Source organism: Typopeltis vanoorti, chromosome 15 (assembly GCF_054136105.1).
Source record: "Typopeltis vanoorti isolate ZY-2024b chromosome 15, IOZ_Tvanoo_1.0, whole genome shotgun sequence".
Lineage (NCBI taxonomy): Eukaryota > Metazoa > Arthropoda > Arachnida > Uropygi > Thelyphonidae > Typopeltis > Typopeltis vanoorti.
The window spans coordinates 3625883-3651440 of NC_143563.1; the positions used below are offsets into that span (position 1 = coordinate 3625883).

The 25558-nt window shown below is 37.4% G+C and overlaps 1 protein-coding gene and 1 pseudogene across 1 annotated transcript in view; one reads left to right on the plus strand and one right to left on the minus strand.

The window, feature by feature from the left end:
* Positions 1 to 25558, minus strand: part of LOC150098313 (uncharacterized) — a 571066-nt gene that overhangs the window by 276981 nt on the left and 268527 nt on the right. The window contains exon 14 of the mRNA XM_090405143.1: positions 13964 to 14017. Coding sequence (XP_090261269.1) covers positions 13964 to 14017 — 54 coding nt within the window. The remainder of the gene's footprint in view (positions 1 to 13963; positions 14018 to 25558) is intronic.
* Positions 5332 to 5888, plus strand: LOC150098314 (mitoferrin-1 pseudogene; annotated as a pseudogene).

Genomic DNA, 25558 nt, shown 5'->3' on the forward strand with positions numbered 1-25558 from the left:
TAATTCTTACATTAGTCTAATGTTATTTATAAATTAAGATTATTATATGAATTTGTGAATTAATATCTTTAATTTAATCATTACTCTGATAAAAGATGTTTTTTTCCCCTCTCTTTAATGTTTAGCGATATAACATCACGTGGCTCGTTCTACTTTTGAATGATCAATTGTTGGTATTCCACCTTGTTAAAAATTGTTCCTATGTAGCCACTGAAGATAGTCTGTTTTTTTCAGACTGAAATATTTGGCAAATTAAAATATAATATTCTTGTGTAAGCGTGTCTATATGTTATGAGTTTGAAGAAGATTCTAAGATGAATAAGGAGAAAAAGAAATGGCTCGAGTTAAGTATGGAGAAGTTACATCAAATATGTGGTATCAGTGGAATTAGCTATAGATCCAGGAATAATCACTCTATCCATGGTTCCAGAGCTCCCTTGCATTCGTCTCGTTCCCTCTCTCCTATACTCATAACCACCTCTTCACTCTCTCCTGTCTTACTCTCTTGTTCTTCCACATCGCTTCCCACTTGATCAGATTCATTCTCTGCACTTACTTCTCTACCTTCCAGCAGCAGTCTCTCCAAATGACTCACTCCAAAACCACTTAAATGCAGTTCATCACTCCTATACTGTTCACTTTTTCCTTCAAACTCATTCCACACATTAACAAACTGCACTCCTTTCTCCTCCCACATTTCTGCTAACATATCATTCACAATCCTTGCTCTCCACCTAATCTCACCACTGTCATACCTGGGCAACATGCTTACTACCTTTTGTATCACACTATTCTCTTTTATCTGTCTCAACAACCTCCTGATATCCAGTCTGACATGCTCTTTGTTTGCAGTCAAGTCATTTGTACCTATTACAACTACCAACTCTTTTGCTTGCTTACTTTTTATATCTAATGCCTCAATCACTCTACTCATTCTTCCTCCAGTAAAACATGCTTTGTACATCCTCTTGTCCAGCACACCTTTAATAACTGAATCACCATACAATGCCATTCATAGGTCTCTCTTTACCTTTTTTTTATACCAACATTATTTGTTTACATAACTTTCACTCTTCCATACATATCTTGAATTCTCTTAACTTCATTCTGCATCCATTTCATCTCTTCTTAACCAACTCAATTTTCAAATCTTGCATCACATTTTTTCTATCATTCATTCTTTTGAATTTTCAAACTTTATGTCATATTTTCACTGTCATTCATTCTTTCAAATTTTCAATCTTTTGAACCTTGCGTCACACTTTTGCTCTCATTCATTCTCTCGATTTTGTTGGCAGCCATACATGCTTGTTTGCAGTCAATGCTGCTTGCCACCTTCTCTTTAACTGTACTTTGGTTTTTAATTTCTGCCACATTCGCATCACTTTCATCTTTCTTGCCATTGATTGTTACATTTCTCAGATCGCTTGTTCTCTTTTTCAAAACTTTTTTTAACATTTTTTTGCTGCTCTTTTACACTGTCCTTTTCTATCAGATGAGTACTCATCCTTCTCGCAGCATTTTCACTACTAACACTTTCATTTATCAACATATCAGCACTCATCAAGTCCCCATTCAGCTCATACTTCGCACATACCTTCCTTCCATGCACCTTAAATATCCATAATTTATCTATACAATCAAATGATCACATATAGCACACCTCACATTTCACAAAACAACTGAAATCTATATTGAATTCCTGCATGGACTAAGCCACCACCACCATCTCTCCTTCCCCATTAACTATACTGAGCTCTAATTTCAATGAAGTCATTTATAAACTTAAACAAAAAATCCCACATCCCAATAGCACTGCATGAACACACACTTATACCGTATTCATTATTTCAAAAAACTTATCGGAAACAGGAGCCCTCTTTGTACACCTCTACTTCTCTCACGACACTAGATGGGTTTTATAGGACTGATTCAAAAGACTTTGAAGTATGTAGCAGGATATGGGAAAGAATGAGAAAGTCACCCATGGAAATATATAAAGTATCATTAACAAGGATATTAAGACTAAACTTTTTATTTGGAAAGCAGTGAATGGACCGACTGGGTTGCCAGAGGTGATTGCGAGTGCTTCATCAGTGAATAAGTTTAAAAAGAGAGGTATGATTGGTATAACAAGACCAAAACAAGAAAGGAAAAACAAGAAATCTTTTCAAAAAGATCAGAGAACCAACAGGGAAGTTTAGTGCAAGGTGACAATATTGAAAAGTAAACACAAAGGATATCTTACAGAAGCTGCAGACATCAAAGAAAGATGGAAAAAGGATACAGAAAGGACTCCAAAATACTGAGAAATTTGAAGAGCAGGATTATACACAGAAGCCAGCACCACTGGAGAGTGAAGTGAGGCGAGCACTGCAACAACTATCCAGTAAGAAGGCATCAGGAGGAGATGGAATACCTATTGAGCTGCTCAAAGCCCTTGGAGAAGAGGAAGTTAAAATTTTAACAGCTCTATGTCAGCAAATGTGGATCACAACTAAATGGCCTAGGGAATGGAAAAAATCAGTTTATATACCTTTATTGAAGAAAGGCAATGCAAGAGAGTGTGAAAATTACAGAACTATAGCACTGATTTCTTATGCAAGTAAAGTCTTACTTAAGATCATTCAGAAAAGACTGGAACTATTCATGAAGAGAGAAATGCCAGATGAACAGGCAGGATTTCGAAAAGGCAGAGAAACAAATCGCCAATGTGAGATGGATAATAGAAAGAGCACAGGAATATCAAAAAAATGTCTACCTTTGTTTCCTTGACTATAGCAAGGCTTTTGACTCTGTAGATCATGTGAAACTGTGGAATACATTAAGAACAATGGGAGTACCAGAGCATTTCATCATCCTTCTGAGGAATCTTTATTATGAACAAGAAGCTACTGTCCGAACAGATCTTGGAGAAACTGAGTATTTCACAACAGGTAAAGGGGTGCAACAAGGATGTATTTTATCTCTGTACCTGTTTAACTTGTACAGCGAATACATTTTAAGAATGGCAGGGTTGGAGGAGTCTTCAGTTGGAATTAAAATTGGTGGAAGAAATATTAATAATTTGAGGTATGCAGATGATATCACCTTGCTAACAGAATGCAAAGATTTGGAGGAACTTATTATGAAAGTTAAAGAAGAAAGTGCTAAATATGGACTGGACTTAAACTTTACCTCAGAAAGACAAAAGTTATGGCAACATATGAACTTAATGATTTTGAAGTAAATGGGGAGAAAATGGAAGCAGTTAACAATTTTGTGCTCCTAGGATCCCGAATTGATCAAGATGGTTATTGTACTCAAGAAGTTAGAAGATTATTACTCGAAAAGAAAGCAATAACAAATTTAAGCAAGATCTTTAAAGATAAAGATATTAGCCTCACAACAAAAATCAGAATCGTGAAAGCAATGGTATTCCTTGTGGTACTATATGGATATGAAAGTTGGACCCTGAGAAAGAGTGAAAGAAGGAAGATAGATGCATTTGAATTATGGGTTTGGAGACGCTTACTAAGAATTTGATATTTTACTAAGAATACAATGGACTGCAAAGCAAACCAATAAATCAGTGATAGACAGAATAAAGCCAGATTGCTCCCTCAAAGCTATGATCATCAAGCAAAAATTGTCATATTTCGGACATATTATGCGAGCAAATGACAGTCTGGAGATGCTTGCCAAAGTTGATGGAAGCAGGAGAAGAGGAAGACCAAGAATTAGACGGGTGGATGGAGTTAAAGAAGCAACTGGAATGCACTTGGAAATTCTGAAAGATATGGCCAGGGACAGATCTGAATGGAGAATGTATGTTCATAGAATCACCAGGAGTCAAAAATGACTCGATGGAACATAACAACAACAACAACAACATGATAGGTATTGCATGAACAGTAGTTAGATGGTTTCCCAAGATGAATCTCGGGTATCTCTATGCAGATGCCTGAGACTCATCCAAAGCCATTCATATGCAATCTGTCACATCTGTATAAATCTGTTCCTCCCTCAAATTCATGCCATATACATACACAAACTGTACTCACTTCATTTATGATTCTGGCTCTCTGTCTCAAATCATCATCATCATACCTAAACGAAACACACTGACAACCTTTCCCACTATACTGTTTTCTTTCTCTCTCCTCAATAACCTCCTGATATTTACCCTTGTATTCTCCTTATGTTCACTTAAATCATTTGTCCCCACAGCATCCAGTGATTCTCTTGCTTGTTTCCTCCTCGTGTCCAAAGTGTGAATTATCTTACTCATTCACTGTCCTGTGTAGCAGACCTAATGGATTCTCTCATTAACTAATCCTCTTACAATGGTATTCTCAAATCATGCATCACCTCTTTTTCCCTTTTTTCTTTCATTCTATTATTTTGCTCTCTTTCATTTGTTTCCACTAAAATGTCTAATATCACTTTGCATATATCTCATTTCATTTTTCATTTATGAAAAATTTGGATATGAGAGTTCTGAGATCAATTAGAGACCTGAACAGATAGCATCAATGGCATATTAAAAAATAAAGACATTAGGAAGGAACTTGACATTGTTATCATTTAGAAATGTGTGAGCAGGGCTAATCTAAGCTGTCATTGTCACTTGGAGAGGAAAGGTTAGCAAAACACGTTTGCTGCCAAGATAGCACAAAAAAGACTCAGAGAAAAACCAAGATCTAGGTGGATTTATTCAGTCAGAAGTGCTTTAGAAGACTGAAATGTACGATGATAATAATAATAATTATTATTATTATTGTTGTTGTATGGATACTCCATGAAGTCTGAAGACTCATTTTGGGAGACCCAAACTATCCACATAATATCTATCATACCTCTCCTTGAACCTATTAATATACAAACTGTTCACTACATTCATTCATTCATTCATTCACCACTTTCACAAGCAAAAAATCTTGTCCTCACATCCCTACTAACCACACTCTTTCTCAACTTCCAGGAATAACCTGTTGTTCTGCCCTATCTAGATATGACAATATTGGAATGTTGACAAGAAAGAGACTAATTTGGAAGAAAATTATTGATAGAAGATTAATAATAATGCAAACTTTATTATTATTATTATTGTTATTAGCAGAAACCTGTACTCCTCTTGGGGTGCAGCTGTTGTAGATTTAGCACGTGGTTGACTTTTCTTTCATCCTCTGATGGAGATCTTAAGGAGCCAATACATTATGGAAAATAACTTGTTACTGTGATGATTAAACAAATTCTGTTTCTACTTACATGTTGGCAGGTGCAGCCATGGGCATCATGGAACACCATGTAATGTATCCTTTGAATTCCGGTTAAAAAATTGCTAGTATAATGGCTACCCTCCTTCATGATTCAATTATGAATCCTGCAGAAGTTGTGAAATAACTTATGCAAAGGTACAATAGCCCTTACAAAAGCTGTACTGAATATTTATTTCATGTGTGGAGGGCAAAAGGAATACATGGTTTCTATTGAAGCTATACTCACAGTTAACTATAAATGTACCTTTTCAAAGCATTCACTTTGTGATGTATGAATATATGCAAGAAGTATCCAATCATGAAAGGATGTATAATCCAAAAGCTAATATGGTTTCTGGTGCTGTTTCTGTAGCTTTTGCAGCTGCAATAACAACACCTTTAGATGTGTGTAAAACTCTCTTAAATACTCAGGAGAAGCAAGTGCTTCACCTGTCAAAGCAGTCACATATCAGTAGACTTGTCAATGCAGCTGTGACTATCTATAAATTTCATCATCCACTGGGATATTTTCAAGGTCTACAGACCCAATTAATATATCAGATGCCTTACACTGCAATAGCTTAGTGAATGTATGAATTTTTTAAATATTTTTGGTTACAAGAGTTTCTTACACAGAAACTCCTGTAACACCTGTACCCCAAAGTATCAATAGCATCCTCATCACACATATAAAGTTAAGATTTTGAACAAACCTAAGAGTACCTAATAGGGTGACTTCCTTAAGGAAATGTTGAAGAACAACTGTTACTTAATTTTTATTTTAATTATTCTCACAGAAAAAACGAATTAGCAAAAAACCAACCAAACAAACAAACAAAAAAACAGTGATATGGCACTGAAGGTTTTTATTTGATGATAAGAAGTTGAAATATTATGATGTTATCTAGTAATCAAAAATATTATGTAATAAAATTAAATGTTTCTTGAATAGATACTATGTAATTAATAAGTAAGAAAAACAAGAATATTACAGATTTATTTTCTATGGCAAGCATCTGACAGTAATTAATACAGATTATAATTAGACTATGGAGGCAATACAAAAATGGTAATATTCAGTTTTATGAAGACTATAAAGAACAAGGCAAGAGAGTGAGTCAGCTAGTAAGAACATCAAAAGCACAGTATGAGCAGAAATTAGCAAATCAGGTGAAAAAAAAACCTAGAGAGTTTTTCAGACATGTGGCAAGTATAAGGAAGAATGATTATGGTAAGATGAAGTTAATAGATGAAAATGGTAAAATGGTAACTGCTGCAGAAGACATTGTTAAGGTATTCAGTGATCAATTTATAAGGGTGTTTCATCCTGATCAGGTTTGAATCATGAGGAACTTAAGTGTAGAGGACATAGGAGATGATGGCTTAATTGTGAGTGAGCAAGAAGTATTTGAGGAAATAAATAAGTTTGATGTCAATAAGTCGATTGGATTTGATGACATATCACCATGCCTCTTAAGGGAATGTTCCAGGGAATTGGCAGTAGCATTGGAATACTTGTTTAATAAGAGTCTTACAACAGCAAAGGTTCTAAATGAATGGAAGGAGGGTAAAATTGTTCCAGTGCATAAAGGGTGGTGATAAGGCTGTAGCTTCAAATCATAGTCTAATCTGTGCATCTGGAGTTGTGGTGATGGTACTGGAGAGATTGGTGAGAAGTAGGATACAATGATGGGTTAACAACAGCAGTATTCTCTGTTGTTATCAGCATGGGTTTTTAAAGGGAAATCATGTTTAACTAACTCATGTACTATAACAAGGTGACAAACACCTTGGATAGGGCAGATGAATATACAGTGGTGTACTTGGATTTTGCAAAATCTTTAATAGACTACCACACGACAAGCTCTTAAGTAAATTGAAACAGATGGGATTGAATAACAGACTTCTGAATTGGATCAGTGACTGACTGTCAGATAGGTATCAGAAAGTTGTATATTCGGGTACAGCTTCCTGAAGGAGAATGGTCACTAGTTGGATGCTACAATGGCATGTATTATGGCCATGGTTGTTCAATTTGTATATTGTGATACTGGGATGGATTTAACTAATGATAAGCAGCTGTTTAAAGATGATGCAAAATTGCGAACAGTCAAGCAGATATTATGGCCTTACTGGAGGACTTGAATAGGTTGTATTTGTAATGTGGAGTACGAGGATAGATTAAGAGAATATAAATTGCAAAACTTCATGAATAGGAGGAGGAGGAAGGGGGAGGATATGACTGACACATATATTCTAGGCAGGGGTTGATACGAAGTTCACATTGAAGAGATTTTTCATAGAAGACAGGAAGATAAAATGAGGCAATTCTTTAAAACTGTATTATTATTATTATCCAGGCCTCCATGGAATCAAAAGACTCATCGGGAGAAATAGGAAACAGAAAACACAAAGCTGATCATACCACTGCTTGAACCCATTGACCATTCCGGCTCCAACCACTATCTCATTCAATGCATTCCAAGGTTCAACCACCCTCCATGCAAAGAAACCACTCCTCACCATCTTGTGCACAGCCGCCTTTTGTAACTTCTTGGGATGGCCCTTTGTCATCGCTCCTTCCTGCCATTCCACCAAATGAAAGAATTCTCCAATGTCTACCCTGTAACTTCCACTCAACAGTTTAAAAGTCTCAAGCATATCACCTCTCCTTCTATCCACCAAACTCTGCAGTCCACATTCCCTCAGTCGATCCTCATAACTCATATTGTACAGACCTGAAACCATCTTTGTTATCCACCTCTGTCAATTTAACTCCTTCTTTCTAACTTCAACTTTCCACAGTCAATTTAACTCCTTCAAATCCTCGGGATCAAATCTGAGAACAATAGTCTAAGTGTGGTCTGATCAGGGTCTTATACAACGGAATGATAACTCTTTTATCTCTGTAAGTCAGTGTCCTTCTCAGTATTGCAGTAATCCTCTGAGTTACCCTCACCACCTTTGCAATATGCTCCCTGAATTTCAGATTTCTATCAATCATCAACCCCAGATCTCTTGTCTCCCCCTCCTCCAGTACAGCTCCTCAAATTGAGCATGCATCCTCCCATCAATTGATCGCAAACCGATACCCCCCCATTCATTTGCCCATCTGTCTAGTTTATTCAAATCTTCTTGCAGTGCTGCCACATCTGCACTATTACTGATAACCCTTCCCAGCTTCGCATCATCCGCAAACAATTGAATGTCCTATTGCAATCCATTGACAATATCATTGATATAAAGGTTGAACAATGCAGGTCCCAGTACTGAGCTCTGTGGAACTCCAATTGTAACCTACTGCTTCCTTGATATTGCCCCACTATACACAACTCTCCGATACCTATCAGTCAGCCAATCCTGAATCTATTTGACTAATCCATTTAAACCCATGTGCTGCAACTTAAATATCAGCTTATCATGTGGCACCCTGTCAAACGGCTTTGCAAAATCCAAAAAAATGGCAGTATATGCTTTTCCTTCATCAACTGCTCTTGTCACTTTATTATAAAAGGCAATCATATTACTAAGGCAGGAGCGCCCCTTAACAAATCCATGTTGATTCTCACAGATAACATTACCCTCATCTGCCCAATGCTGTATATAGTCCCTCACTAATTTCTCCAAGACCTTAACAACTACTGATGACACACAAACAGGCCTATAATTAGATACTTCCAGTCTGCTACTGCCCTTATGCAGCAGAACTATCTTACCTTCCTTCCATTCCCTGGGTACCTTTCTTGCAGCCAGACTTGAAAAGCGAGATCAAAGGAGCTGTCAGTTCTTTAGCACATTCTCTCAAAACCCGTGGTGAAATACCATCCAATCCAACAGCTTTACTGGTATCCAGAGTACTCAGTATTTGGAACACACTCTGATCTTGCACCTCTAAACACTGAACATGCCCTATGCCTCTAGTATTAAAACCTCCTCCAGAATGAAATACTACAATAAAGTGCTCATTGAACAACTCCACTATGTCCTCTGCATCAGTCACTCTATTCCCATTTTTATCCTGCAACGTCTTCTTCCACAATCGTTTCTCTGCCTACTGGCCACATAGCTAAAAAATTCCCTAGGATTTTCTTTGGATCTTAGTGCCAATCTCTTCTGATATTCCAGTTTTGCCTTCCTCACCATTCTGGTCACTCTCCTGGCCTGTGTCTTATATTCTTCATGTATCTGTCCTCCACCCCTCTCCTTATATCTCTTCCATAATCTCTTTTTCAACTACAGTTCCTTTTTGATATCATTTGTCATCCACTTTACAATAAATTGTGTCACTTCTTCTCCCGTGGAATACAACTTACTATTGCTACTAACAAATATTCTTTCACAATTTCCCAAACACTAATGATATCTTGGCCTTCCAATTCTGCCCTCCATGGAACTGCCCCTAGTTGATACCTAAGACGACTATTATAATCACCAATCTTATAATTCCACATACGTTCCCTTTTCTTTGGTACACCTGCATGTCTGTTCATCTTCCAAGTCAAAACCACATGGTCACTCTCTCCAACTGGTGGGAGAGATGTCATCTCACTTATTATCAACTCTTCTGATGCTATGATCAAATCCAAAACTCTTGAACCTCTTGTTCCCACTATTACATGCTGCCGAAGACATTTGACCCTAAGAATTCCAGAATTTCTATCCCCTTCCTACTACTTGCATTTTCCGCTTCCCAGCTTATGCTGCTGTAATTAAAATCTCCCATAACAATCATTCTTCTTGCACTTGCCAAGCTCAATTACCTAAACATCTCCTGGCCCCCACCCTCTGTGCTCCCTGGTTTATAGCAACCACTAATTATCCTGTCTTGGCCACTTCTACCTCACACCATATACTTTCAAAACCATTTGTGTCACTGCCTTCCAAAGCCTCCAGTTTTAGAGGACATATGTCATCACTTATCAAAAATAGTACTCCACCACTACGTTTTCCTTTCCTACCGAAAAATGCTGTACCCTGCCACTTCAATTCCAGTTATTATATCATCCTCCATCAACCATGTCTCAGAGATCCCAATAATCTTTGGACAAGTTGATGCCATCAGTGCCACCAATTAATCTCCTTTATTTTGGATACTCCTGGCATTAGTATAGAGCATAAAAATGTCACTGCTTCTATACTTATCATTGTCCCCTCTCGACCCCCCCCAGGGCTCAATGTTATCTGATGTCGTCCCCCTATCCCAAGCACCCTCTCAAGTCATTCGTGCCTACCATCACAATCATTTCATCCATCCTTTCACCCCTCTTAATTGCCATAGCCACATTTTCTATCATCCCTCCAAGCAAACACACCTCTGGCATCTTATCTTGCACACCAAAGATCATCACGCCTCCATACATCACACCTCTAACCACTCTGTTCCTTGATTGCTCACCTGCATCCCTCACTCTCTCTCCTCTAACCCTTTCTATTTGTGTTCCCCTACTTACCTGCTGTCATCGCATCACTCTGTTCCTGGTTCCAGCACTCCCTCGCATTCTTCTCATTTCCTCCCTCTGACTGTTTCCATTCTTCCCCCCCCCCTCCTCTATCATTCCCATAACTCTCCTTCACTCCCTCTCTTCTACTGTTTCCATTCTCTCCTCTTCTATCATTCCCATACGTCTCATTCCCTCTCCACTACTGCTCCTATTCTCTCCTCTTTCAGCATTCCTATACCTCTCTCTTACTGTTTCCATTCTCTCCTCTTCTAGCATTCCCATACCTATCTCTTACTGTTTCCATTCTCTCCTCTTCTATCATTCCCAAAACTCTCTCTCTCTCCACTACTCGGATTCGCCTTGCATTTATCTCTTCCATTCTCCTAATCTCATCGTTCATACTTCTCATCTCATTCCCTAAACATTCCCCCTGCTCTTTCAGCTTATCTATCTCTCTCTGCAAGTCAGTCACTCTTAATCGAAATTCATTCTCCCAAACAAAACCATTTCCGAAACTTTCACAGTCACTCGTTCCTTCCACACTATCGACTATTATTTTCTCATTCATATTTTTTCTTCATTCTCTTCTATCACACTACTCATCCTCCGATATTCATTTCCCGTTCCTGTAGCAACTAGGTCAGTTATCGATATATCTAATTCATTTATTTCCTCCCACTGCCTGCATTTTGCACATACCCCCCCCCCTTTCTCACCAGCCACATATCCAACTCCTGAGATGCATACATGCTGCAAGCACTGCATGCCACAAAGTCCCTTATTATATTACTTATAATAGAGTTCTTAAATGGTGGAGGACTTGGTGATATCATTTGCGATTGCAGCTGAATCCACCATCATTCCTTACTGCCAAGGAACTACTAAAGTAATCGTTAATTATATATAAATGCTATATAAACACCGCATTATATATATATATATATATATATATATATATATATGACAGAATGATCATTAACTCGGTTAACATACATAGTTTTATGAAAAAATTGAATGAATTATCTTTTCTTCTGCCACCAGTATTCCCAACTGTGACCTCGCGTTCTCGGTAACTCAAAAATAACACGATATGTAACGAAACTCTAAAACAGAACCACTAAACAACACTTGTGTTACTGAGAAAAAAATGGAGCACAATTCACGAAAGAATTCACACTATACACCTTTTATAAAACACTTTTTTTTAACAACAGCTCAAATCCACCACCGCGTGCTTCAGCGACCCTAGCGCTCGCCTTCAAAAACAAGAAACTTTGAGTAATCATTTTCCCAAGGAAGCAAAACAATATTTTGTGCATAAAATACATTCACGTCCAAGCTAATTGTATATAGCGGCTAATGACTTCCATATCACTTGCTTTATAAGGAGGGTCTGAGCAGAGGAGTGAGAAGAAGATTCTTTGCATGGAGTGGTGGTGGTGGTGGGTGGAATGCATTGACTGAGTGTGTTGTGAATGTAGACACATTGAATCGGTTTAAGACATGGTTGGATGAGCTTTGTCTGTGATAGTGTGTACCTCTCAGAATGAGTCTCTGACTCCATGGAGGTCTGATTTTTTTAAAATATAATTTAAATAATTTTAAATTAACATAAGTACTAGTCTTATTTAAATAATTTAAATAATTTTAAATTAACATAAGTACTAGTCTTATTTAAATAATTTTCACAGCTTACACATGTAAGAAAAAATATATAGAATTTTATTCAAAACTCCAATATATTTCATCCATCATTCATGGACATTATCAGGGAGACAGACCATTAACTACATTCAAAACATGAATCACAATAATAAGTCAGAAATCATGCATATATTAACTCATATCCAGTGGCAGCCCGTGAAGCTTTAAGTGGGGGTGCTGCCTATACAAAATAATTTTAAAAAATAATTTTTTAAAATTATTTTGTATAGGCAGCACCCCCACTTAAAGCTTCACGGGCCACCACTGCTCGTATCTCAGTCACAGCTGAAGTATATGATTACACTATTAAAGTTGAAAGTAACAATGGTAAAAACGTGCATAGATAAAAAACAATTCAAAACAATTAATAATATAAAATTAATAAAAACTTATGAACAATTAATAGTGATCACTTCCCAAAACTTGGATATTGACATTCAGTCTGATCGGTTCAAATTCAGAAGATTTCTTAAGCATTTCATGTTTCATAGAAGAAATGATCAAATTTTAACTTGCTGGAATGAAGAATTATTGTCTGGTTCCAAAGAACTCTTTGCCTAGTGTCAATAGAGTGAGAAGTAAGGCAGGCTTGTCGGATTCCAAAAATGCAATATAGTCCTATATTCTTTGATTCTAATCAAGGTAGTATGGCCAGTCTATCCATAGCAAAGATGACATAAGCAAAGTACTTAATAGACATCTGGTAAGGAAAGAAGTGGTAATGTATCCAGAGTATATGATAGGAAGGAAGTGTGTAGAATGAATGTACGAAGAATTCTTCCTATTCTTCCTATTCCAAGGTTCCTTTAAGGTAGGGTATTGAAATTCTTTTCACAATGGATTATAGTCTGGTAGAAGGATGATAATTATCAATAATTTTAAGAATGGTAGTTTTGTTGTATCCATTACAAATCAGATTGATTTTAATTTTATTTTGTTCATCTAAGAAAAGGGAATCAGAAGAGCAGATCGCATGAGCTGTATGTACAAGAATCTTGATAATACCTATCTCCTGTGGTGAATGATGGTGGAAGGACAAATGAATGTTGTTGGAAGTTTTTTCACTTTGTTATACTATATACTATAAATTAAAGATACCAAGAAATTATATACTTGGTTTAATACTTTATCCAAGTATAAGCAAACAAAGTTTGCACCTGAAGTATTTTCAGGAGGCAACCCTTGGTAAAGGTGGTATTGCTTCACGTTGCTTGCCTTAGTAACACGAGTTGTCCCAGTCCTGAAAATACTTCAGGCGCAAACTTTATCCAAGCTTTGTTTGCTTACGCTTGGATAAAGGATTAAACCAAGTATATAATTTCTTGGTATCTTTAATTTATAGAATACAAATGAATGTATCTACTGGTAAAGGATGGTAAGCCATCCTTACCAGTTTCTGTTCCTTAGATTTGTTTAAACAGCTTATTATGAATTTAAAAGCCTGCACTGATATTTCCTCAACTTCAACTCTTGTGGTAGCAAAGAAAAAAAAAAAAAAAAAAAAAATTAAATTTGATTATAAAGAGAAAATTTCAATGGATAAATTGCCACCATAAATAAAATAAATTTTAATTTTACCCTATCACCTTTCTCTCCAGGTAAGCCGGGCAATCCAGGAAGTCCTCCATCTCCCTGTTAAGTTAAACAAAACAACTTATAACAAAAGTTATATCTTTTATCAACAGATTATGTTAGTATGTTAACACATTTTACCTGGTATTAAGTGTTTGGTTTAGGTTAGGTTGGTTTGATAACTTTAAATGAAATGATATAAGATATTCTTGATGAAAGAAATGTTTTAATGAGCATAAATTACAATTTAGCTGCTGGCTGGAATTTTTTTTTTTTTTTTTTTTCATGAAATGAATCATGTGACTCTGAAGGTTATCTTAAAGACTTTAAAGATTCTTTCATTTGCATTATTTTATTATATTTTATTTTTTATTGACCAAAGTTACTTATAATAATAAATAATTTATTGAAAAATTAAGAGAATGATTCATTATAAAACTATGAAAAGATTTGTATTTTAAAAACATATAAATACAAATCTAATATTGGTAATCATTCAAATTTATTAAAAGCAGCAATTTTGTAACAAAAATACAAAAACAACCAAATTACAGGATAACCATAGTAATAAACTTTAATGAAGGTACAGATATAAAAATACAAAAAGTTTTTCTAAAATATAAAAAAAATCTTTCTAATAACTAAATAGTTTACTTAAATATAAAGAGCCAACAGGCTTCATTTCGGCGATATAAACATTAATTAAATTAAGGGGATATTAGATCCCACATCGTTTTAAAACCGAATAGGAAACTCAAAGATTAGAATCAGAGAGTTTCATGCTGAATATAGTATAAAAAACTATAAAAGTATCGGCGAATACTAGCGTGAGCTAAATGCAAGTAGTCCTAGAACGTAGTACGTACAAACACGGGCAACTCATTGCAAAGGTGGGGAAAGTTCTGATCGCTAATCTTGGTATTTTCCATAATGTAAAAACACATTTCCTAGGAAATGTATGCTGTTATTACATTATGGTGGGAGGTCACTACCCAGACCGGTTTCAGCCTTTATTGAGGCTTCATCAGTGAGTAGCTAGACCAATTAATACCAAAGGGTATAGCGAAAAGAACTTATATACTCTGCTATACAAGTTGTCCAAAAGGTGCACCCATTAAGTTACTTAAATATAAAGAGCCAACAGGCTTCATTTCGGTGATATAAACATTAATTAAATTAAGGGGATATTAGATCCCATATCGTTTTAAAACTGAATAGGAAATAGGAATCTGGGTAGTGACCTCCCACCATAATGTAATAACAGCATACATTTCCTAGGAAATGTGTTTTTACATTATGGAAAATACCAAGATTAGCGATCAGAACTTTCCCCACCTTTGCAACGAGTTGCCTGTGTTTGTACTACGTTCTAGGACTACTTGCATTTAGCTCACACTAGTATTCGCCGATACTTTTATAGTTTGTTATACTATATTCGGCATGAAACTCTCTGATTCCAATCTTTGAGTTTCCTATTCAGTTTTAAAATGATGTGGGATCTAATATTCCCTTAATTTAACTAAATAGTTTATTTAGTAGTCTTCAACAATTGAGAGAATCTATATATTTGTATGTAAAAAATAAAGCTTTTCAGGAATATCAAAATGCTTCTGTAGTACAGTCAGAAAAATAATGTGACTTATGCTATGTCGTGATACCAGCCTGTTTGGCTGAGTGTATTGTGTGGCGATCAACAGGCTATTGATATGAATCCAACCATGGACATGGATGTAATGTCTTTAACTAGTAGATGAATTTCAATGCCTGGAGTAAGACTATCATCCTTCTTACTAGAGGATTGAAGTGACTGGATAAAGTTCCATGTTCAGTGTCTAAAGCAAGGCTTCGGAATATTTAAACCGTAGCCTACCACAGAACTAAATCTTTCACATGGTGGAAAGAGCGATGACAAGGGACCATCCCTGGAAGTTGCATGTAAGCAAGAGGGTGAGGAGTGGTTCCTTTACATGGAAGGTGGTTGAACAATGGAATGCATTGCCTGATAGAGTGGTGAGAGCAAGAATGGTCAGTGAGTTCAAGGAGTGGTATGATAGACTTTGTGTTTCCTAGGAAGGACCTCCCACGATGAGTCTTTTGACTCCATGGAGGCCTGAATAAAAAAAAAATAATAATAAATGTATACTTAGATTTTAACACTTTTCATGTATACTTTTATGTATGCTTCATGTATATTTTTTATGTATAATTAGATTTTCCACCTTTTATCAGTGGGATTCATAAATATAATAAAAAAAGGCTTTTTTTTTTAATTGAATTAGCAGGTCTCATACGAAGGTAGTAGTTTTCTCCTCTTAGAGTTTACATGATCACTTGTTCATGCAGACTTTCTTATTATGGACGTGCAGGTTGTTCTGTTCAGATTTCTCAAGAAAAAATCATCATCATTATCACCAATTTCCTGATATGTGCATTAAGGAGTATTCAGGCTAGTATGACTATCAATAATGTAAACTTGATTAAATTTACATTATTGATAATCTCCTATCAACAATTTTCCACTAAATTAGTCTATTACTAGTCAGCATACCAATATTGTCATATCTACATTTATTTCTTCTAAGTCACTTCTCACTGAATCAATACACCTAAGTCTTAGTCTTCTTCTGGATCTTTTTTCTGCCATCAAACAACTGTTTTTGCTTACTTTTCATCTCCTATTCTATTTAAGTGCCAAACTAACTTAGATTAGCCCTGCTCACACTTTTTGGAATGCAAGCGATGTCAAATTTGTTCCTAACATTAACATCTTTAATATGATTCTACAATTAATGCTCTTCAGACCCTTAATTTTTCTAAGAACTCTCATACATGTGGTCTCTAATCTTTGATGAAGTGCTTTATGTCGAACCCAACTCTCAGAATCACAACTTAAAATTGGTTTGAATTCCATCTTGTATATTTCTTATAAATTATTAGCAGTTGAAGAATGTGTGAATGTTCAAAGAGTGTATGAAAATGATACATTCTTTGAAGTGATAAAGTGGCTGATAATGATTCTAAAACAGTGAAATTACTACGCAATAATGATGCCAAAAAACAGGCTGCAATTAATGGTAAGGTGGCAAGTGGGGTTGAAGGTAAATAAGTGAGTGACTGGCAATTAATTTACAAGAGTGAATGATAGTGGAAAAAAGAACAAAAAAAAACAAGATTTGAAAGCTGAGTTGGTGAAAATGAGGCAAGAGATGAAGAGAATGTGGAGTGAAATAAACAGAATTGGATATAGATATGGAGGAGTGAAGAAGAAGAAAACAAATGATGTCGGTACGAAAGAGGTACTAAAGTTCTGTGAGTGGCATTGTATGGTGATTCAATTATTAGAGGTGTGGTAAACAAGAAAATGGATAAGGTTTCTTCACTCCTCCATACAATGCCACTCACAGGACTTTAGTACCTTTTTCGTACCGACATCATTTGTGACATGACTGGGAACAAAGAGAATGTAAAATTGGATATCGGGAAGTTATTGAGAAGATAAAAGGTGATAATGTGATAGGAAAGGTGGTCAATGTGTTGCCCAGCTATGAAAATGATGAGCTAAGATGGAGGGGAAGAATTATGAATGATATGTTAGCAGAACTTTATGAAGAGAAAGGAGTGCAATTTATTAATGTGAGGAATGAGTTTGAAGGAAGAATTGAACTATATAAGAGTGACAAACTGCATTTGAATAGTTGTGGTTTGAGTCATTCGGAGAGACTGCCACTGGAATGGGGGAGTAATGGGTGTGAGCGAGGAAGAAGTATATGAGAAAAGCAAACTTGATATTAACACGTTCGCTGCCAACTATGAGTATACTCGTAGTGGGTAAACCTGCTTCACAAGCCAGCTATGAGTATACTCGTATGACGCTTACCCCCGGGAACGAGATTATTGTAGTGACCTTGAAGAAGTGAAAATGCTTGGCTTGTGGGGCTAGCATCAAAACTGTGTATTCTCATAGACCGTATATGCTCTGTACAAGCCAACTACGAGTATACTCGTAGGACGCTTACCTCCGGTAACGAGATTATCGTACTGACCATGAAGAAGTGAAATTGGTCGGCATAGGGGAACAGACCATGCCGAAGTAGCCTGGCAGCGAACGTGTTAATAATATTGTGGGACTTGATGATATATCACTATGTATTTTGAAGAAAAGTGCAAGGGAGTTAACATCTGCCTTGACATATTTATTTAATATAAGTCTTACATTGGGTTAAGTTCCAAAGAAGTGGAGGAAGACAAGATTATATCACTTCATAAAGGAGGTCACAGAATTCAAGCATGGTCAGGTGTTGTGGTTAATGTGTTGGAAAGGCTGGTGAGAATGAGGATCCAGAATTGAGTTGACAACAATGGTATTATATTTGATAGAGAGCACAGATTTGCTAAAGGGAGGTCATGTTTTAATAATCTACTTAATTATTACAATAAGGTAACAGCAGCATTGGGAGTGGGAGATGTGCACACAGTAGTATCCTTAAACTTTCTAAAGGTTTAGATAGATTACAGAATGATCAGTTGATGGTCAAACTTGAGTGGATGGGTTTGGATATTAGACCAGTGTACTGGATTGAAGACTGACTGTCTGATAGGTATCACCAAGTAATGTATGGGGGAGCAATACCCTAGAAAACAGAAGTCACTAGTTGTGTGCCCATGGTTTGTATTAATGCCATTATTATTTAAACTGTATCTTAATGATATTGGGGAAGGTTTCTGGAATATACAATTGTTTGCAGATGATTGAAAGCTGAGATGAACTACGAGAATTACAGAAGTTCTTGTGGCATTACAAGAACACCTGAATAGACAAAGTGAATGGGCATGGGAGTGAGCACACCAGTTCAATGTTGAGAAATTATTATTATTATTATTATTATTATTATTATTATTATTATTATTCAGGCCTCCAAGGAGTCAAAAGACTCTCGAGGAAGGTCCTTCCTAAGACATAAAGTCTGTCAAGACTCATCGAGGGGAGATCCCCCCCCCAAAAAACACAAAGTCTATCATACCACTCTTTACATTCACTGACCGTTCTCGCTCCCACCACTCCATCAGGCAATGCATTCCACGGCTCAATCACCCTCCACACAAAGAAACCACTCCTTACCCTCTTGCTCACAGTTTCCTTTCGTAACTTCCAGGGATGGCCTCTTGTCATCACTCCTTCCCGCTGTTCAACCAAGCGAAGGAACTCCCCAGTGTCAACCCTGCAACCACCTCTCAACAGTTTAAAAGTCTCAATCATATCACCTCTCCTTCTTCTATCCACCAAACTCTGCAGTCCACATTCTCTCAGCCAATCCTCATAACTATCCTTGTACAGTCCTGAAACCATCTTTGTCATCCGTCTTTGTATTCTTTCCACAATTAATTTATCCCCTTCAAATCCTGGGGACCAAATCTGAGAACAATAGTCCAAGTGTGGTCTGATCAGAGACTTATACAACGGAATGATAACCCTCTTATCTCTGCAGGTCAGTGTCCTTCTCATAATGAATTCGTAATGTGTAGTGTTCGTGCAAGCTCCAGATAAGATAAGTATCATTTTCAGTTATCGATACAAATTACTTAATATTGTGTAGTTTTGTTTTGTTGCCTTGCGTATTTTAGTGCGTCTATTTTTGGTGTGTTATAACGTATAATTTGACAAAACACGTTATGGCACCTGTGCGAAGGAAAATGGCGGCCAGTAATGAAGGTTCGCCATCGTTATCAAAGAACGGTAGCATAAAAGAAATGAGTCAGTGTACTAGCTGTGAAATGTACGCTTTGTGGAGTGCGGTCGGAGTGTGGTTAGATGATAATAAAGGATTGAATGTGTGTAGAAAATGTAGGGAGAATGTGGAATTGAAGTGTATTTCGGATCGTGAGTGTGATATTTTTGTCAACCTTCAGAATGAAGGAAATAGGGATATGACAAGAAACGGCAAGGTTGTACATGAAAATTGTGAGAGTGTGAATGTAGAAAGTGTGAATGATAGTATAAATGGTTTCTCAGAGAACAAAAAAGATGAGATAGATGCATTGAGTGAGATCGCGTTGTTGAATAGTGCGATAGAAAGAGCAAAACAGCAGCTAGAGTGCATGAACAAAAGTAGACTGAATGAACCAACCAATAATAAAAGGTATGACAGGAAAAATAGACGTATGAATGTGAACATGAACAAAATGAAGGATAGAGTGCTGTATGGAGACTCGTTAGTACGAGGTGTGTTAGTAGAGGATTTGACAAAATCGTACCAACCTGGTGCGACTATAAAGGACGTAACTGCGTCTATTAGAGAGCAAAAGGAAAGGGTGAAAGAAATGATTGTTGTGGCAGGTACGAATGATTTGAAAGGAGATAAAATGGAAATGATAGAAGACCTGAATGAATTGTTTGAGGTAGCAAAAAAAAAGAGTGAGAGAGTTAGAATGATTAGTCTTTTGCCACGGTATGACAGTGAAATGTTTAAAAAGAGGGCTATACAGGGTGTTCGGGATAAATTTGACATATTTATAATTAATTATATTTTTCCTTAAGTTACATGTATTAACACACACTTCTCTTCATTTAAAAGTTTGGACCCTTCTTCATTCATATACAAGATGTCAGAAAGGATGGATAGCTGGAACCCACCTGAATCATGGAAGAGAATAACTTGTATCATAATGATTCGTGCCCGCCATCAAAATAAGGATATTACGACTGCTGCCCAATGCTCCCTGAAAACAGTAAAAACAATCAGGCATGAACTAGAGACTTGCAATGGTGACTACGAGGATGTAGCAAGAAGAAAGATCCCTAGCAGACGATCTGATTGCGTTCGTACAGCAGAATTCCTCGCAAATCTGCAGGAACAGGTGTTGAAGAACCCTGGCATTGGAATTCGGGCTTTGTTCGTGGAGTTGCTAACTGTAGTCAAGCCCTGGATAACAAGGGTAGCCAATGGTAGGCCGTATGTATGGCAGCAGGATTCGGCCCCTTGCCACACCTCTGGGAAAAGTCAAAAATGGTTGTCTGAAAATTTCTACGACTTCACCAGTCCAAATGTTTGGCCTCCAAACTCCCCAGACCTTAACCCCATGGATTATTTTGTATGGGGCGCAGTTGAAAAAGACACCAATCGCACTTCCAGTAATACAAAAGCCCAGTTAATGGATAAAATTAAAATAGTTTTTGCGGCCCTTCCCAGGGAGACTGTAGCATCAGCTTGTTCGAGGTTCCGAAGCAGAATTGAAGCTGTGATCGATGCTAATGGTGGTTATTTTGAGTAAATCTTGTTGATAGTATTGTAATTAACTCTGCCTGTAATGTTTTTTTGTCAATTCATTAAATTTAATAGATACAAAGAAGATTTTCTTTTTCCTTACGAAACTGTCAAATTTATCCCGAACACCCTGTAATTGCAAATGACTTTATGCGTAGGTTATGTATGACGAGTGGTGTGGAATTTGTGGATGTGTGGAGTGAGTTTGATGGGCGAAAGGATCTATATAAGATGGATGGCTTGCATTTGAATGGTTATGGTGTAAAAAGACTTGAGAAAGTGTTGCTGAATGTAGTGGATGTGCAAATTCAGGGAAACTAGATTTGTTGGGGGGGGGGGGGAGTAGAGATACAGTCCTTATGGAGGCAGTTGAATGTAAGAATGAATATAATATGCCAGAGCAAATAAGGACAACAAATCTGAGTGGGATAGTTAATATAAGGCATCAAGGTAAGATTGGGGCTAATGGGGGTCTTAAATTCATGTACACTAATACTAGGAGTATTAGGAACAAGAAGGAAGAGTTTTTGGCCATGGTTGGCACTTCCAGACCACAGGTTATAGGTATTAGTGAAACATGGCTGACTGTAGATGATATAACTAGTGGGATTGAATGTGATGGGTATAGTGTGTTCAGGAATGACAGAGAGAATAAAATGGGGGGAGGAGTATTGTTGATGATAGCTGATGAGCTCCAGCCAAGGAGAATAGAAGTTGAATTGCAGGATAGAGAAAAGAGCACATTTGAGGCCATTTGGTGTGAGATTGTGGCTAGCAGAACTAAATATACAATTGGGTGCTGCTATAGACCAGGAGATGGAAAAGATGGTGGTGACAGTATGCACAAGCAAATAGAAGAAATGGGTGGAAGAAGGGTGATTATTATGGGAGATATCAACTATGGTCGCATTGATTGGAGTGAGGAGAGGACACATGGGAGGAAGGAACTGGATTTTATGCGGTTATTAAGGGATAACTATCTGCGACAGCATGTAATGGAAAATACTAGGGGTCAGAGAGTGCTTGACCTAGTAATTACATCTGAGGACTTGGCTGTAACAAATATGACCACATTGCCACCAATCGGTGAGAGTGATCATAGGGTCTTAACTTGGGAGGTGGCTAAAGGTGTAGAATTTTCAATTAAGACAGGGTACATGTGGAATTATCGGGCTGGAAAGTATGACAAGCTTAGGAGTTTGATTGATTCAGTGCCATGGCATGTACAATTGCAAAGACTAGAAGTTGATAGTGCATGGGAGGTAGTTAAGAAGTGCTTGCATGAAGCAATGGCTGACTGTATACCTAGAGTCCGAATAATAAATCAAGTAGGGGTTAAATGGATGAATAACATCATTAAGCTTGAGTTGCAAAAAAAGAAACACCTATGGAGGGAATTTAAGGAGAAGGGTGACCGGCAGGCACATGAACGGTATAAAGCGCAGGCCAGAAGGGTGACGAGTGTGGTAAGAAAAGCAAAAAAGGATTACGAAAGAACATTGGCCATGCAGGCTAAAGAGAATCCTAAACAGTTTTTTAGATATGTAGCAAGTAAAAGGATAAATGTACATGGCAGATTGATTTTAAAGAATGCCGATGGTAGGGAGGTAACTGAATCAGTTGAGATAGTTGAGTTACTGAGTGAGCACTTTGCAAAAGTATATCATCCAGGTGGTGACATTGCAGAAACGAATAAACCAGTAGATTATACGGGAATTGTGGTTAATGAAGTGGAGGTGAGTAGTCTATTGCATAACCTCAATGTCAATACATCTGTGGGATTGGATGGTATACCATCCAATCCCACAGAGTATCAGTGATCGCAATAATTTTTGGCCAGGCTGATGCTATCTGCGCCACCAATTCCTCTCCCTTATTCTGGATACTCCTGGCATTAGTATAAAGCATATAAATGCCATTGTTTCTATACCCAGCATTATCCCTTCTAGACTCCACTGGGCTCAGTGTTATCTGACATTGTCTCCCTTCTCCCAAGTATCCATTCCCACAAGAGGCCACCCCTGCTATCATCCTCCCTGGGACACACTGACTTGTTCAGAACAACAATCTCTCCAGATGCCCACGTCCTTCCTCACTCAAATGTAAACGGTGTCTTGTATACAATTCCTCTCTTCCCTCAAACGCACTCCAAGCATCCACATATACCAGTCCTCTCTTGTCACACATTCTTGCTATTATGCCATTCAATATCACCGCTCTTCTGCTCAGTTCATCATTATCATACCTAGGCAACACGCACACTATTTTTCCTCTCTGTCTTCTTCCGTACAGGCTCAAGCAAAAATCTCATATCTCTCGCTGCCCAACTTACATTACCACTCAAGTCATTCGTTCCTACCATCACAATCATCTCATCCACCCTTTCACCTCTCTTAGTTGCCATAGCCACCCTTTCTATTGTTCCTCCTGGCAAACACTCCTCACGCATCCTATCTTGAACACCACGGATCATTGAGTCGCCATACATTATACCTCTTACCATTCCCTTGCTCCTATTGTTTCCATTCTCTCCTCTTCTTTCAATCCCATACCTCTCTCTTCTACTGTTTCCATTCTCTCCTCTTCTAGCACTCCCATACATCTCTCTCTCTCATTCCCTCTCTCCTACTGTTTCCATTTTCTCCACTTCTAGCACTTCCATATCCCTCTCTCATTCTGTCTCTCCTACTACTGTTTCCATCCTCTCGTCTTCTAGCATTCCCATACCTCTCTCTCATTCCATCTCTCCTACCGTTTCCATTCTCTCCTCTTCTAGCACTTCTATATCTCTCTCTCATTCCATCTCTCCTACTGTTTCCATCCTCTCGTCTGCTAGCATTCCCCTACCTCTCTCTCATTCCCTCTATTCTACTGTTTCCATTCTCTCCTCTTCTAGCACCCCCATACCTCTCACTCATACTCCCTAAATTCTCTCTCTACTACGCTGATTCGCCTTGCATTTTTCTCTTCCATTCTCCTAATCTTATCTTTCATACTTCTGCTCTCATTCACAAGACATTCCACGTCCTCTTTCAACTCATCTATCTCGTTCTGCAGGTCAGTCACTCTTAATCTAAATTCACTCTCCCAAACAAAACCATCTCCTAAACTTTCACAGTCACTCACACCTTCCACACTATCAACTATTATTTTCTCATTCTCTCCTATCACACTACTTGTCTTCCTACATTCATTCCCCGTTCCTGGAGCAACAAAGTCGGATATCGATATATCTAATGTACTTATTTCCTCCAACTGCCTGCATTTTGCGCACATACGCTCTCCGCTCTCTTTAACAAGCCACATATGTAATTCCCGAGATGCATACATGCCGCAAGTACTGCATGCCACAAAGTCCCTTATGATATTGCTAATAATTGAGTTCTTAAATGGCGGAGGACTTGGTGTTACGCCACTTGCGACTGCTGCTGAATCCACCATCATTCCTTACTGCCGAGTAGTGTAATCTTTAATAATTATTCAATTAATAAGTAAGAGGGAAAAAAAAGTACAAACATCAGAACGTTTAAGTACTAAATATAATTAAATAAAATGAAATATAACTAAATACAGTAACTTAGCTTCGTTTTGTCTTCCACCATTGCGCGTTCGATTCCGATGGTACCAAAATATATTATATCGCGACAGCAACTAACTTCCAAAAAACAACCACTGAAGTACACTCGTATTCAGAGAAACAATTTAGCACTCAAAAACGTAGAAAAATGGGGAAAAAGCGGACTATTCACCGATTAAAAATCACTTTCTTCTGCACAGCTCAAATTCACCGCCACGTGCTCAAACCAAGTCTTCCTTCGTGAGACCACGCACTGTGGTGTGCAAACGCCACATCCACTGAACTACACAGGCTCTATGTAAAGTTTTAAAATTTAGAAAACAAAGATGGGATGTAGAATTTACTCTTGCTGGGGATATATTGTTGTAGGTAGAAGAAATAAGGGATCTTGGGATAATGGTAGATAAGGATCTAAAATTTAGAGGACATATTGCAAAAACTGTGAAGACAACACAATTCTGGCAATGATGAATAGGACACTGATTTGTAGAAGTAAGGATTTATTCTAGTTTTCATGTATAAGGCCTTGATTATGCTACATATGGACTACTGTGCACAGATTTGGTTACCTGGTTTGCAAAATAATGAAGAGATAATGAAAATTGTCCAGTGGCAAATGACTAAAGTAGGTTCTGATCTCTGAAATGTTGAATATGAATAAAGATTGAGACACTGCAATTTACAGAGTCTAATGGATAGGAGGAAGAGGGGTGATATGATAGAGATGTAAAAGTTGGTAAGGGATTGTTATATGATTAACAT